Below are 13,564 nucleotides of genomic sequence, written 5' to 3'. Positions count from 1 at the left end.
CTCACTCACTGCAGCCTCTGCCTCCTGGGTTCAAGCTAGCCTCCTGCCTCAGCCCCCCAAGTAGCTGGGACTACAGGTGTGTGCTATGATGCCCAGCTAATTTTTGTATTTTTTGTCGAGATGGGGTTTTGCCATGTTGCCTAGGCTGGTCTTGAACTCCTGAGCTCAAGTGATCCACCCACCTCGGCCTCCCAAAGTGTTAGGATTATAGGCATGAGCCACCGTGCTGGCCCCACTGAGTATTTTAAATTGTAATATAATTTTTATTTTATGTTTTATTGGTATTTAATTGGCGCTTGAAAAATAGTGGTTAATTTCATAAAATATATGAAATTATTATGTTGAAAACAAAGCCTATCACTAGGCTTATTAGACTAACTTCTTGAACTTTTCTTGCATGTAACGTATATGTGGCATAGAAGACAGTTTGTAAAATACCTTCCAGGGACTCAAGGGGTATTGTTCATGATATTTGGCAAACATTTCCTGTGTTGACTTGATTTTAATATAATGGTTTTAACAATTGTTTCTACTTTTTAAAGGACTTGGAAAACAGTGTGGGTGAACTTAGTGAAGGACAAAGACCCCAGCTAACAGCGGCAGCGGAAAACATCTTAATGGGACATTCTCTCTGTATGCAGCCACCTGTCACTAATGTACAGCCTTTGGATCAACAGTGTGATCCTAAACCATTATCTCGGCAGTTTGACGCAGTTTCAGGTATACACCAAAATATTTTTTCTTGATGTGTCATAGTAGTATCCCTAATCTAAGTTGAGAAAAGTATACCTATTTTCAGATGGGGGCTTGCAAAATTTCTTTATTAAAAGGGATTTTAATAATTGAAAAGTTTGGTGATAACTTTTTTAATAGTATATATAGCAGTGTTTCCCCAAATGTGATTCATATATCAATGTTGATACTTGAACCAATGGGTGGTATGTGAATTAATTTTGGTAATACACATACATACACTTAAAACTTTTTAACTGTAATACTTTTATTTCATTTTATTTGCTTATTTGTTTATGTATTTATTTATTTAGAGACAGAGTCTCACTCTGTCACCCAGGCTGGAGTGCAGTGGCGCAATCTCGGCTCACTGCAAGCTCCACTTCCCGAATTCACGCCATTCTCCTGCCTAAACCTCCCGAGTAGCTGGGACTACAGGCACCCGCCACCACACTTGGCTAATTTTTTGTATTTTTAGTACAGACGGGGTTTCACCGTATTAGCCAGGATGGTCTCTATCTCCTGACCTCATGATCCGCCCGTCTCGGCCTCCCAACGTGCTGGGATTACAGGTGTGAGCCATCACACCTGGCCTATTTTATTTTATTTTATTTTATTTATTTATTTATTTATTTATTTATTTATTTATTTTGGAAATGGAGTCTTGCTCTGTCGCCCAGGCTGGAATGCAATGGCGTAATCTCAGCTCACTGCAACCCCTGCCTCCCGGGTTCAGGCTATTCTCCTGCCTCAGCCTCCCGAGTAGCTGGGATTACTACAGGCGTGTGCCACCATGCCCAGCTAATTTTTGTATTTTCATAGAGACAGGGTTTCACCCTGTTGGCCAGGCTGGTCTCAAACTCCTGACCTCAGGTATTTTGCCCGCCTCAGCCTCCCAAAGTGCTGGGATTACAGGCGTGAGCCACCGTGCCCAGCCGATGCATTTATTTTAATATGTACTAGAAAAATATAACGAGTCCATGAAAACTGACATAACAGATCTTTAGGACAAGGTTAAATTAGATAATACTGTAGACATTTATTCCTTATACTATATGGATTTCAGTAGCACTTAGTGCATTCAGGACTATTTTAGAATTTAAATAAACTTTCTCTTGTGACACGTTAGAAATAAGGATAGAATAGAGAATACCAATCGCTAGCATGTATAGTTGACTCTCATCTATGGACCATTGTTATATTCTGTGGTTACCACAAACATATTAACAAATATTGAACCATTGCTCCTAGGATAAATACAGGATTAGGTTTCTGTGAGCCTCTGGTCATAACATTTTTATCAATTGATCAATATATAACCTGGTTTTATTTATGTTTCTGTTTAAAGAAATCTTATTTAATATATATTTTGGATTCATTAATATTGAACTCACAGCCATTGAACTATGCAGCAGTGTAACTTGTGCCTGAAGGAGGCCTATGTAACACATATATTTTCTCCATAAGACATAGCAGAAGAGCCTTTTTGTGCTTAGAAACACTAGACAGGCCGGGTGCGGTGGCTCACGCCTGTAATCCAGCGCTTTGGGAGGCCAGGGTGGGCGGATCACCTGAGGTCAGGAGTTTAAGACCAGTCTGGCCAACATGGTGAAACCTCATCTCTACTGAAAATGCAAAAATTAGCCAGGCATAGTGGCAGGCGCCTGTAATCTCAGCTACTTGGGAAGCTGAGGCAGGAGAATTGCTTGAACTCGGGAGGTGCAGAGGGCAGAGGTTGCCGTGAGCCGAAATCGCGCCACTGCACTCCAGCCTGGGCAACAAGAGTGAGTCTTTGTCTCAAAAAAAAAAAAAAAAAAAGAAAGAAAGAAACACTAGACAGTACCTCAGCGCTAAGGGGCCATTTTAAACAGTGAAATCACCAAAAAACAAACGAACAAAAAAACAAACAAAAACGTGAAATGTGAAAAACACAGCTTTACATATACTGTGAAAAGGTCACTTGTTTACAGTATGAGAGCTGAAATAAGGTGGAATGTATCCTTGTTCAGCATCAACTGGAAAAATGCATATAAGGCAATTTAAGTTTTTCACCACTCGTACGTGTCCACAAATGACCACAAAGGTGCTGCAAGTATTGATTTGGGGATTATAAATACATTTTAGCAAGTAGATAAATTTGCAAATATGTAATTTACAAATAAATGAGGATCTGCTATATTCTTATTATTGATTTTTAAATGCCCATTGCTTCTTTCTCTTAAGTGAAAAGAAACTTCTGGAGGCATGCAGATTTGCCAGAAATCAGAAAAGGAAAAGCCTGAAGTTAGAGTATTTAGTTTCATATTGAGTGAATACCTTGTATCGTTCAGAATTGGGAGAAGTTCGAGACTGAATTTCCCATGTGAATAAATGTAAAGATTGGCCTCATTTCTCATTTTGTACACATAATGAGAGTATTAAATGTTTTACATTCTTTAAAATTTATAGGATTCAAATAGCATGAAATGTGACTTACATTTATGTCCAGCTAAATGTGCAGAATGCAATTAAACAGAGTTAACACTAGGTGGCTCTCGCAGATCACTTGAACTGCTAGGTACTTAAGAGCTACTAGGTACCTGAGAGCAACTAGGCACTTAGTTGAAATGTTACGGAATAAACTCCCTGAGGAGATAGCCTCTCTGGTCCTTTCTTAAATTTCTGGTAACCCTAGCAGATTACCTATAGGACAGTGAATTTTTAATGTTAGATACATTGTAGGTATTTGTTTGATTGGAAAAAATAAGTAACATGGTATAACATAAGACTGAGCACATATGTAAGGCAGTATAGCAAAATAGCTAAGAGTTTAGGCTTTGAGAGTTTCCAAAATGGGTTTGAATTCCAGCTCTGTATATCTTTGGTCAAGTAACTTAATGTTCCTGAACCCAAATTTCTTCATGTGTCAAGTGGGGATAATATTGCTATGTACAAAATTACCCCACATTTAACAGCTGAAGGCAACAAATATTTATTATCTCACAGAACTCTGAAAGTCACAAATCCGGTAGTGGCTTACCTGGGTGGTTGTCAGGATCTCTCCTGACGTGGCAGTCAAGATGATGGCTTGGACTGAGGTCATCTGAAGGCTTGACTAGTGTTGAAGGATCCACTTTCCAAGCTCACTCATGTGCCCTTAGCAAGAGGCTTCACTTCCTCACCATGTTAAACACTCCATAGGGCCATGAATGATGTGGTAGCAGGCATCTCCCAAGAGAAAGTAAGCAATCAAGATGGAAACCATAATGTCTTTTTTTTTTTTTTTTTTTTTTTTTTTCTTTTGAGAGAAAGTAGCTCCTGAGTAGCTGGGACTACAGATGCACACCACCATGCCTGGCTGATTTTCGTATGTTTTTGTAGAGATGGGGTTTTGCCATGTTGGCCAGGCTGGTCTCAAACTTCTGAACTCAAGTGATCCACCTGCCACAGCCTCCCAAAGTGCTGGGATTACAGGTGTGAGCCACTGCGCCCAGCTAATAATGTCTTTTATAACCTAATCTCCAAAGTGACATGCCATCACTTCTGTCATATTCCATTGATAACACAGACCAATCATGGAACAACTTAAGAGATGAGTTTAAAAAGGTGTGAATACCAAGAGGGCAGGGATCATTGGGGGCTATCTTGGAGGTAATAGTGTCTATCTCATTACGGTTATTAGGTACATGTATTTGACAATGCATGTGAAGTAGTAAGCACGGTGCTTGGCACATGGTGGTGTTCTCTTTAATAATGCTTGGAGCATGAAAAGTACTATCTTATATGTACTTCATAGAATCAGAAACTATCAACAGTTGACTAAAAGGACTTTGCCTGTAGAAAACTAATTTGTTCCTCTTGTTTCAAGATTTTCTCCTGGTGACCACAGAATATAACTGTGGTCCATAGATGAGAATCAACTATATATGCTAGTGATTGGTATTGCTTTTCATCAACATTGCTTACAGAGGGTCATCTATTCTTACTTTGCCCCTCCCCACCCCTGCTAATTTTCAGGAAATGTCCTATTTCCTGTAGTTCTCTATCACTGTCTCCATGCCTTAGGCTCTCAGGTTGGGTTGAGTAACTGAATGATGCAAAATTGGCTTTGAGGAGTTGTCTTGGGGACCCTAAAATGTAAGCTATAATTTGAATGAATTATATGTGGACCCTGGGATATACTACCAACTACAGCTTTTTATTTACTCAAAAAACCTGTATTGAATACCCACTGTATACCTAGAGCTGTGTAAGTACTGCATTAAGCATTCAAGATTCAAAGATGATAGATGTCTGCTCTCAAGACATTTACTAACTAGTGTGGGAGAAATAAATAACAATTATAATATTGTATGACTAGTACAACATACGGCTGTGGGAGTGCAGAGGAGGAATTCAACTCATTTGTGAGGGCTTAGAAAAGGTTTTCTGCAAGAGCCAATGTGAAATTGAATCTTAAGGGAATTAGCCAGATGGCAAATTGTAAGAATATTCCAGTTTGTTCATTTACCTTATTCAGAAGACATTTTTGAGTGCCTGCTATGTGCTGAGCATGTGCTAGGTGCTAGGAATATGAAACTTGGTAAGGCCCTGTTCACAATGATTGTTTTTTCTCTAGTATACATAGTAGATAAGAAAGCAAAATCATGCAATAAATTACTGTAGTTATTGTGAAGAAGTCCATATAGGATGGATGTTCAGGTCAATTGTAGTTGAAGGGATTCAGGAAAGACTTCATAGATGAGGGAAGTCTTGCTTGAAGTGACTCCTCAAAGATGAATAAATGCTTGCCATGTGGTGAGTGAGGGAGGGACCTTTCAGGCAGAATATGCAATAAGACAGGGAACAAAGGCAAAAAAAAAAAAAACCCCAAAAAACAAACAAACAAAAAAAAACAAGGGTTAATCACAGAAATGCGGTGTTTTTGTCAAAGTAGTAGAGCTTAATATGTAATGAAATTGCAGCAGGGAGCAGAAACCAGGTCATGAAAAGCCCTGGATGATCTGTTAAGGAGTACAGTACGGATCGCTTTGTATACAAAATGGGAAATAGTAAGTCTTACTTTATACTTATTCCCATGAACAGTTCAGTCTTAAGTTTCTGTCAATTCTGAATGTTGTGTGATATTCATCAGTCTGCTAAAGATTATAAATAAATGAGTGATATGATCATATTTACCTTTTATTTAGCAAGATCATCTGAGGTGCAATGTGATGGGTAGATTGGAAGAGTTAACACTGGATGCAAGGAACCTGATTAGACAACCATTAAAATTGACCTGATGAGATATTATTCAGTAGGGAGGATATATAAAAAGGGAGATTTGAGAGAGAATTAAGGAGATGGACAGGGATTCATTTGAGTGTGAGCAGTAAAAAAGTAGCAGAAAGTCTAAGAAATACCTAGGTTTCTGGCTAGAATTATTGGATAGATGATCATCTCAGTCACTGAGAGAGAGCGAATATGGAGGAAGGACAGAATTAGGAGGAAAGAGGTGGAGTGGAGTTTATACATACTGAATGTGTGATGCCTTTGACTTTCATACAAATGAAAAAAATCTGTTAGATATGCCAGACCAAAAATTCTTGCTGGACTGGCAATTTTAGGCAAATTTAGTGTTCTCTAAAAGTCTGCCATGGTTGCTCTCCACTACAATAAAATCCTAGGAAAGCAAAATTAGGGATTTCTAGTTATGATTAATTAAATTAAATTAAATTTGACTTGATTGAAATAATATTTTAAAATCCCTCTTTTAAAGGTCTAACTTGCATTATACAGGTGAGACACCCACACTCAGTGAGCCTGCTTGTTAGAAGACACAGCAAATTCAGCACTGTTATGATTGTTGTCATGGAATCCTTTCCTGACCCTTATCACTGGGTTAAATACCTGTCATATGTATAATTCTCTAATGTCACCTGCCTAATGTTGCTCTTATCACACTGATTTGTAATCTCACGTGACGGTATGGACTTTATCTTGTTTACTGTCATATCCCTGTCACCTAGCAGGTTATGTAGTACACAGATCATAGTAAATATCTGTTAAATTATAGGATGGTATATGATGTGAAAGCTATTACACACTTTTTGAGTGCTTCCCACCACCACTTTTTTCCTGTCCCATGTATGCCTTATCCCAAGTAACCCGTGTTAAGATTCTGGCATATAACCCTCCTGTTTTTTACCTCACACATATAATTTTATGCACACATGCATGTACAATATATATAGTTTGTGTGATTGCCATTATTTTACAACTTGAAATCATATCTTGCACACTTGACTGCATTTTGTGTTTTACGCAGTAAACCCTGTAGATTATTCCAGGTCAACTGGTATTACTTAAATTTGTTCATTTTAATGATTGCATACAACTTCATAGTGTTGATTTCCAATAATTTATTTAGTTGTTTCTCTATTGATGGATGTTTATTACCATTTCCCTGCACTATAAACAATGCTAGAGTAAGTATCCACACACGTATCCTACCAGATTGTTGTGTTTTATATACTCCTCCTTACTCCATTGTATGTACTTCTGGGAAGCTCTTCTATACATGAGCAAATATATCTTTAGTTTGGAAATAAATAATGCCAAGTTGCTTTCTTGAAAGTTTAAACCAATGTATTTTTATCAGCAATTTATTAGTGCCCTTTCCTTACATCCCCTCCTGAAATTGTGTTGAATAGTTTTTTTATATGCCTCAGTAGAAATATGAAGATATGTTTCTGACTCCTGGTGAGTTTATATGTCTTTTCAGTCATATGTTTGTTGGCCATTTGTATGTGCTCCTATAAAGTTCTTTTCCCATCTGGGAGGTTCGCAATTTTTCTTGTTATTTTTAAAGCTGTTTCTATAGTTTAGATGTTTTCTACTATTTGTATTGTAAATATTTTTATCCAAATTTATATTTTGTTCACTGACATTGTTGATCTTTTTTTGCCATATAATTTAAAAATTTATATATGGATATTTCTATCTTTTATACTTTCTGTGCTTTCATGGCTTAATCATGTTGCTATACTATAGAAAAAAGCTAATCATTTTTATCTATTTATCTGATATCCAGTCACATTACTACATTCTCGTATTAGTTCTAATAGAGTTCTTTGTTTTGTTTTCTTTTTTTTTTTTTTTGAGACGGAGTCTCGCTCTGTAGCCCAGGCTGGAGTGCAGTGGCCGGATCTCAGCTCACTGCAAGCTCCGCCTCCCGGGTTCACACCATTCTCCGGCCTCAGCCTCCCGAGTAGCTGAGACTACAGGCGCTGCCACCTCGCCCGGCTATTTTTTGTATTTCTTAGTAGAGACGGGGTTTCACCGTGTTAGCCAGGATGGTCTCGATCTCCTGACCTCGTGATCCGCCCATCTCGGCCTCCCAAAGTGCTGGGATTACAGGCTTGAGCCACCGCGCCCGGCAAGTTCTTTTGTTTTCATTAGAGTCTCTGGAATTTTCTAGGCATATACCGTATTATCAGCAAAAGAGTTTTCAATATCTTCGTTTTTAACATTATATATAATTCTTTTCTCTTAATTTATCTTAGAAAAATGTTGAAGAAGTCACATAGGAATAGAAAAAGGCATAACAGAGTATAAAGAGGCAAATAAAGCCTGGAACATGAGTTACTTTAAATTATAGGTATTATTACCATTACTTAAATTAATCTCATGTTAGATAATTAAATGAGAATTAATCAGGTAATAATTTTGATAAATTGTTTTATACAGATTTAATACTATAATAGTAAAAATCAAACCTCAATGCCTCTGGGCATGGTGGCTCACGCCTGTAATCCTAGCACTTTAGGAGGCCAAGGCGAGTAGATCACTTGAGCACTTGAGGTCAGGAGTTCAAGACCAGCCTGGCCAATATGGTGAAACGCTGTCTCTACTAAAAATACAAAAATTAGGTGGGTGTGGTGGCACATGCCTGTAGTCTCTGCTCCTCGGGAGGCTGAGGCAGGAGAATCGCTTGAACCCTGGAGGCGGAGGTTGCAGTGAGCCGAGATTGCACTACTGCACTCCAGCCTGGGTGAGTGAGTCTCCATCTCAAAAAAAAAAAAAATTAGAACTCAATAGATGTATTTTGCTTTATGTAAAACCCCATTGAAAACCTAGATTAACATAAAAGATCAATCAGAGTGATTATTTGCTATATCTAGGAAATTGTCAACAGAATGCCTTTAAATGGAAAATATCTATGGCGTCTTTAAAATATTTTTTCAGGCTGGGTGCAGTGCAGTGGCTCATGCCTGTAATCCCAACACTTTCGGAGGCTGAGGCAGGAAGATCACTTGAGCCCAGGGGTTTCAGACCAGCTTTGGCAACGTGGCAAAACCCTGTCTCTATTAAAAATACAAAAAGTTATCCAGGTGTGGTAGTGCACACCTGTAGTCCCACCCACTCGGGACGCTGAGGTGGAAGAATCACCTGAGCCTGGGAAGTCAATTATGCAGGGAGCCATGATCATGCCATTGCACTCCAGCCTGGGCAACAGGAGTGAGACTCTGTCTTTAAAAAAATAAAATAAAATAAAATAAGTATATAAATTTTAAATATATATATTTAAAACAACTTGATTTGCATATAACTCCAGGTCTATTTCTATTGATTATATTTTAAAAGATTATCTAGCAAGACTGTGAAACAGAGAGCAGTGACTTAATTCCTTTGTGCTTCTTACTAGCTCTCTGATTTTGGACAGTTAGTTAACTTCTCTGAACCTTAGTAATGTCTGTGAGAGACAGTTACAATATTGTAACCTGTCTATCTTACAGAATGATTGTAAAGTTCAAATGTAATAAGATAATGTACTTGTATATGAAAGTGCTTGGAGTATATAGTGCAATACAAAGGTAGAGTGATGTTATTATTAGATACATAGATATCTCTGCTCTTGTCTTCTTTTTACTGATTTGACTGAGGTGCCATTTGTTTATTTATTTGTTTGTTTGTTTATTTATTTTGAGACGAGGTCTCACTTTGTCACCCAGACTGGAGTGCAGTGATGCTATCTCAGCTCAGTGCAACCTCCACCTCTCGGGTTCAAGTGATTCTCCTGCCTCAGCCTCCTGAGTAGCTGAGATTACAGGCACATGCCACCACACCCAGCTAATTTTTGTATTTTTAGTAGAGACAGGTTTCATTATGTTGGCCAGGCTGGTCTCGAACTCCTCTCCTCAGGCGATCCACCTGCCTCAGCTTCCCAAAGTGCTGGATTACAGGCATGAGCTACTGCGCCCAGCCAGAGGTGCCGTTTAGATAAAAAAAAAGAAGAAGAGCTTGATCACTTGAATAAAAAAATCCACAGAATAGAGCTAGGCAGTACCAACATTTTCCAGGCAGGAAATTGCCCTTTGCTTTAAGATTACCTTTTAGATAGAAAGTATTCTATTGACTCTTAGAGACAGGAACGGTAAGCAGGAGTGTTAAGAGTTCGTATGTGGGAAGGAGGCTTCAGATGAACTGCATGGACAACTTGTTGATTGAAACTTTACGTAGAATATTGCATGGATTTGTTTGAACACAGGTACTTTTTGCATTCTCTCTGAGTTTCGGTTTTAACTGCAGTGAAGGCGTGGTCCGGGTGTTTTTGTTTGAAGTACACTGCTAGTTCTAATTCAGCAGGTGAGACATCTTGGTAGTTTTAGTCAACTACTTGTTCATTTTTGAAGATAAATTTAACAATTTATTTTAACTTTTTGTTTACATTTTTGATAATAGGTAGTATTTATGAAGATTCATGTGCTAGTCATGGTCCAATGAGTTTGGGAGAATTGGAGTTGGAGCCAAATTCTAACCTTGTTCTTCCCACAACACTTCTGACATTACAAGAAAATGATGTTAATTTACCAGTAGCCGCTGAAGATTTTTCCCAGGTACCAAATTAGTAGCACTTATATTTTACTTAAAATGAGAATTGAAACAATATTGCCTTAGCATGGTACCCCGTCAAGAGCCAAGCCTCTGAAGTCAGATAGCTTCAAATCATGCCTCCTTTATTTCCTAACTCAAGCCTGAATATAAATCTTAGTTCACCTAAGCTGTGCCCTTGAACATATTAGCCCCTTTTAAGCCTTAATTCCCTATCTTTAAATTAAAGAATAAAAGTAACGGCCAGGTGCAATGGCTCACACCTGTAATGGCAGAAACTCTAGGAGGCCGAGACAACGGATCACTTGAGTCCAGGAGTTTGAGACCAGCCTGGGCAATGTGGCAAAACGCCATCTCTACAAAAAATACAAAAATTAGCTAGGCTCCTGTAGTCCAGTTACTTGGGAGGCTGATGTGGGCAGCAGATTGCTTGTGCCCGAGAGGCAGAGGTTGCAGTGAGAGCAGATTACACCACTGTACTGTACTCCAGCTGGGTGACAGAGTGAGACTCTTGTCTCAAAAAAGTGAATAAATAAATAAAACATAAAAATAATATATATAAAAGTAAGGTAGCTATTTAATTTACATCTCTGTATCTGCATACACTACCTAGCTTAGTAATTTGCACATAGTAAGTGCTCGATAAGTGTTTATTACATTGAAATTTGTAAAAAGTGTTTCATAAGAAATGTATTGCATAAGAAATTTAATACTGAGTGAAGCCAATGGCCCATGTAATCTCATGTACTGAAAAAATAGGTTACTCACCAAGATGTTAATCTAAAAAAGTTCAATATTAAATAGTTTTTTATTTGTGTATTGGCAATTTATTACTCATTTTGAAGTAATTTATGAATAAGTATTCATGGTATTGTGCAGCAGTACATATGTTAAGGATGAAACCAAAAAATATGTAAGATAAAGACTGTGGAACACATGATTATGTGGGGTTCAGTATTACCAACCTGTGACCAAGCAATGATTAGGAAAAATTAGTTAATAATGAAAAAGTATGTTAATAACTTCAGTATGAAAAAATTTTTTGTGACCATGATTAGGCAAACATTTCTGGGATATGATACCAAAGGTACTATCTGTGAATAATAATTTTTTAAATTGATCTTATCAAAAATAAGAACTTCTGTTCTTCAAAACACAGTTAAGAGAATTAAAAGGCAAGCCACTGACTGGGAGAAGATATTTACAAATCTCTTATCTGATCAAAGACTTGTGTTCAGAATATATAAGGAGCTTGCATAACTCAGTATTAAGAGAACAAACAATCCAGTTTAAAATGAACAATAGATTTGGACCAGTACTTTACCCAGATATATGAATGGCAAATAAGCACATAAAAAGATTCTCAGCTGGGCATGGTGGCTCACGCCTGTAAGCCCAGCACTTTGGGAGGCCGAGGAAGGTGGATCGTGAGGTAAAGAGATCGAGACCATCCTGGCCAACATGGTGAAACCCTTTCTCTACTAAAAATACAAAAATTAGCTGGGTGTGGTGGCTTGTACCTGTAGTCCCAGCTACTTGGGAGGCTGAAGCAGGAGAATCCCTTGAACCCGGGAGGTGGAGGTTGCAGTGAGCCGAGATCGCGCCACTGCACTCCAGCCTGGTGACAGAGCAAGACTCTGTCTCAAAGAAAAAAAAAAAAGATTCTCAGCAGAGTTAGTCATTAGGAAAATGCAAAATAAAACCACAATGAGCTACCACTACATATCCATTAGAATATCTAAAATCTAAAAGACTGTCACGCCAAGTGTCGGCAAGGATGTGGAGCAACTGAACTCTCATACTTTGCTGATTGGGAATGTAAAACGATCCAACCCCTATGGAAAAGATCTTGGCCATTTCTTAAAAAATACACACCCACCATATGAACCACGCATTTCACTCCTAGTTTCTCAAGAGAAACTAAAACATATATTTACACAAAGACATGTACATGAATGTTCATACAACTTTATATTTGTAGTAACCAAAAACTAGAAACAACACATTGTCCATCAACTGGTAAATGGACAAATTGTGGTGTATGCTGTACAGTGGAATATTAGCAATCAAAAGGCATGAACTATGAATACAAACAATAACATGGATGGTTCTTACAAAAGTTATGTTCAGTAAAGAAGCCATACCAAAAACAAACAAAAAAAACACTCTGATTTTATTTATATAAAATTTTAGAGAATGCAAACTAATTTATAGTAATAGAAAACATTTCAGTTCTTTTTTGGGGACAGTAGGAGGTAGAGGTGGGAAGGGCAAGAGGGAGAAGATAAAAGGGTGTGAGAAAACTTGAGATTGATGGATATGTTTATTGTATTATCTTGATTGTGGTGATAGTTTCATGGGTTTATAGGTAGGTCAAAACAGCAAATTGGACACTGTAGATATGTGCAGTTTATTGTCTGTTATGTATATCTCAATAAAACTTTCAAAATAAAAGTTTACTTCCTTTTAATTGATGGCTTGTTTTAGAATAAAACTATAAAGTGTTACCAGAAGAATGGGCCTCAAAAAATTCCTTTGTTAGATTTCTTTAGCTGACAGGGACGTATGGTTAGTAATAATGGCACACATTTATAGTGCTAAATGCTGTTCTAAGTTTTTTATGTATTTTAACTCATTTAATCCTTATAACAGCCTAATGAGGTAGTTATTATTATCCCTATTTCATGAATGAGGAAATTGAGGTATTAAGCAGTTAAATAACTTGCCCAAGGTCAAAGCTAGAAAATGCCTTACCCAGATTTGAACACAGGCAGGTTAGCTCCTGTGTTCATAGCTCTTATTCACTGTGAGTAAGCAAGGAAACCACTAGAAACGTTCAAAGTCTCAGCAGCCAGAGCCAGAGGTAGTCCTAGTACCCATCTTAGAAATACACACCAAGATAATATTTCCTTCGAGGCAGAAACATACATGACTAACAGCTCTAAACTTGAAAGACCAGAGTTAAGACTAGTTATTATTA

The 13,564-nt window shown here is 37.8% G+C and overlaps 1 protein-coding gene across 9 annotated transcripts in view; it reads left to right on the top strand.

Moving 5' to 3' along the window:
- KIAA0586 (KIAA0586 ortholog) overlaps positions 1-13,564 on the top strand; it is a 123,773-nt gene that overhangs the window by 74,765 nt on the left and 35,444 nt on the right. For 6 of the 9 annotated variants that reach the window (XM_050799702.1, XM_050799703.1, XM_050799699.1 and 3 more), the window contains 2 exons: positions 543-720; positions 10,435-10,589. In XM_050799702.1, the coding sequence (XP_050655659.1) occupies positions 543-720; positions 10,435-10,589 (333 nt within the window). The remainder of the gene's footprint in view (positions 1-542; positions 721-10,434; positions 10,590-13,564) is intronic. The other 3 variants (XR_007727671.1, XR_007727670.1, XR_007727672.1) reach the window with 1 other exon arrangement.

Source organism: Macaca thibetana, chromosome 7 (genome assembly GCF_024542745.1).
Source record: "Macaca thibetana thibetana isolate TM-01 chromosome 7, ASM2454274v1, whole genome shotgun sequence".
In the NCBI taxonomy this organism is placed as follows: domain Eukaryota; kingdom Metazoa; phylum Chordata; class Mammalia; order Primates; family Cercopithecidae; genus Macaca; species Macaca thibetana.
The sequence above is the reverse complement of the archived record's forward strand: the minus strand, read 5'-3'. Positions and strand labels throughout refer to the sequence as shown.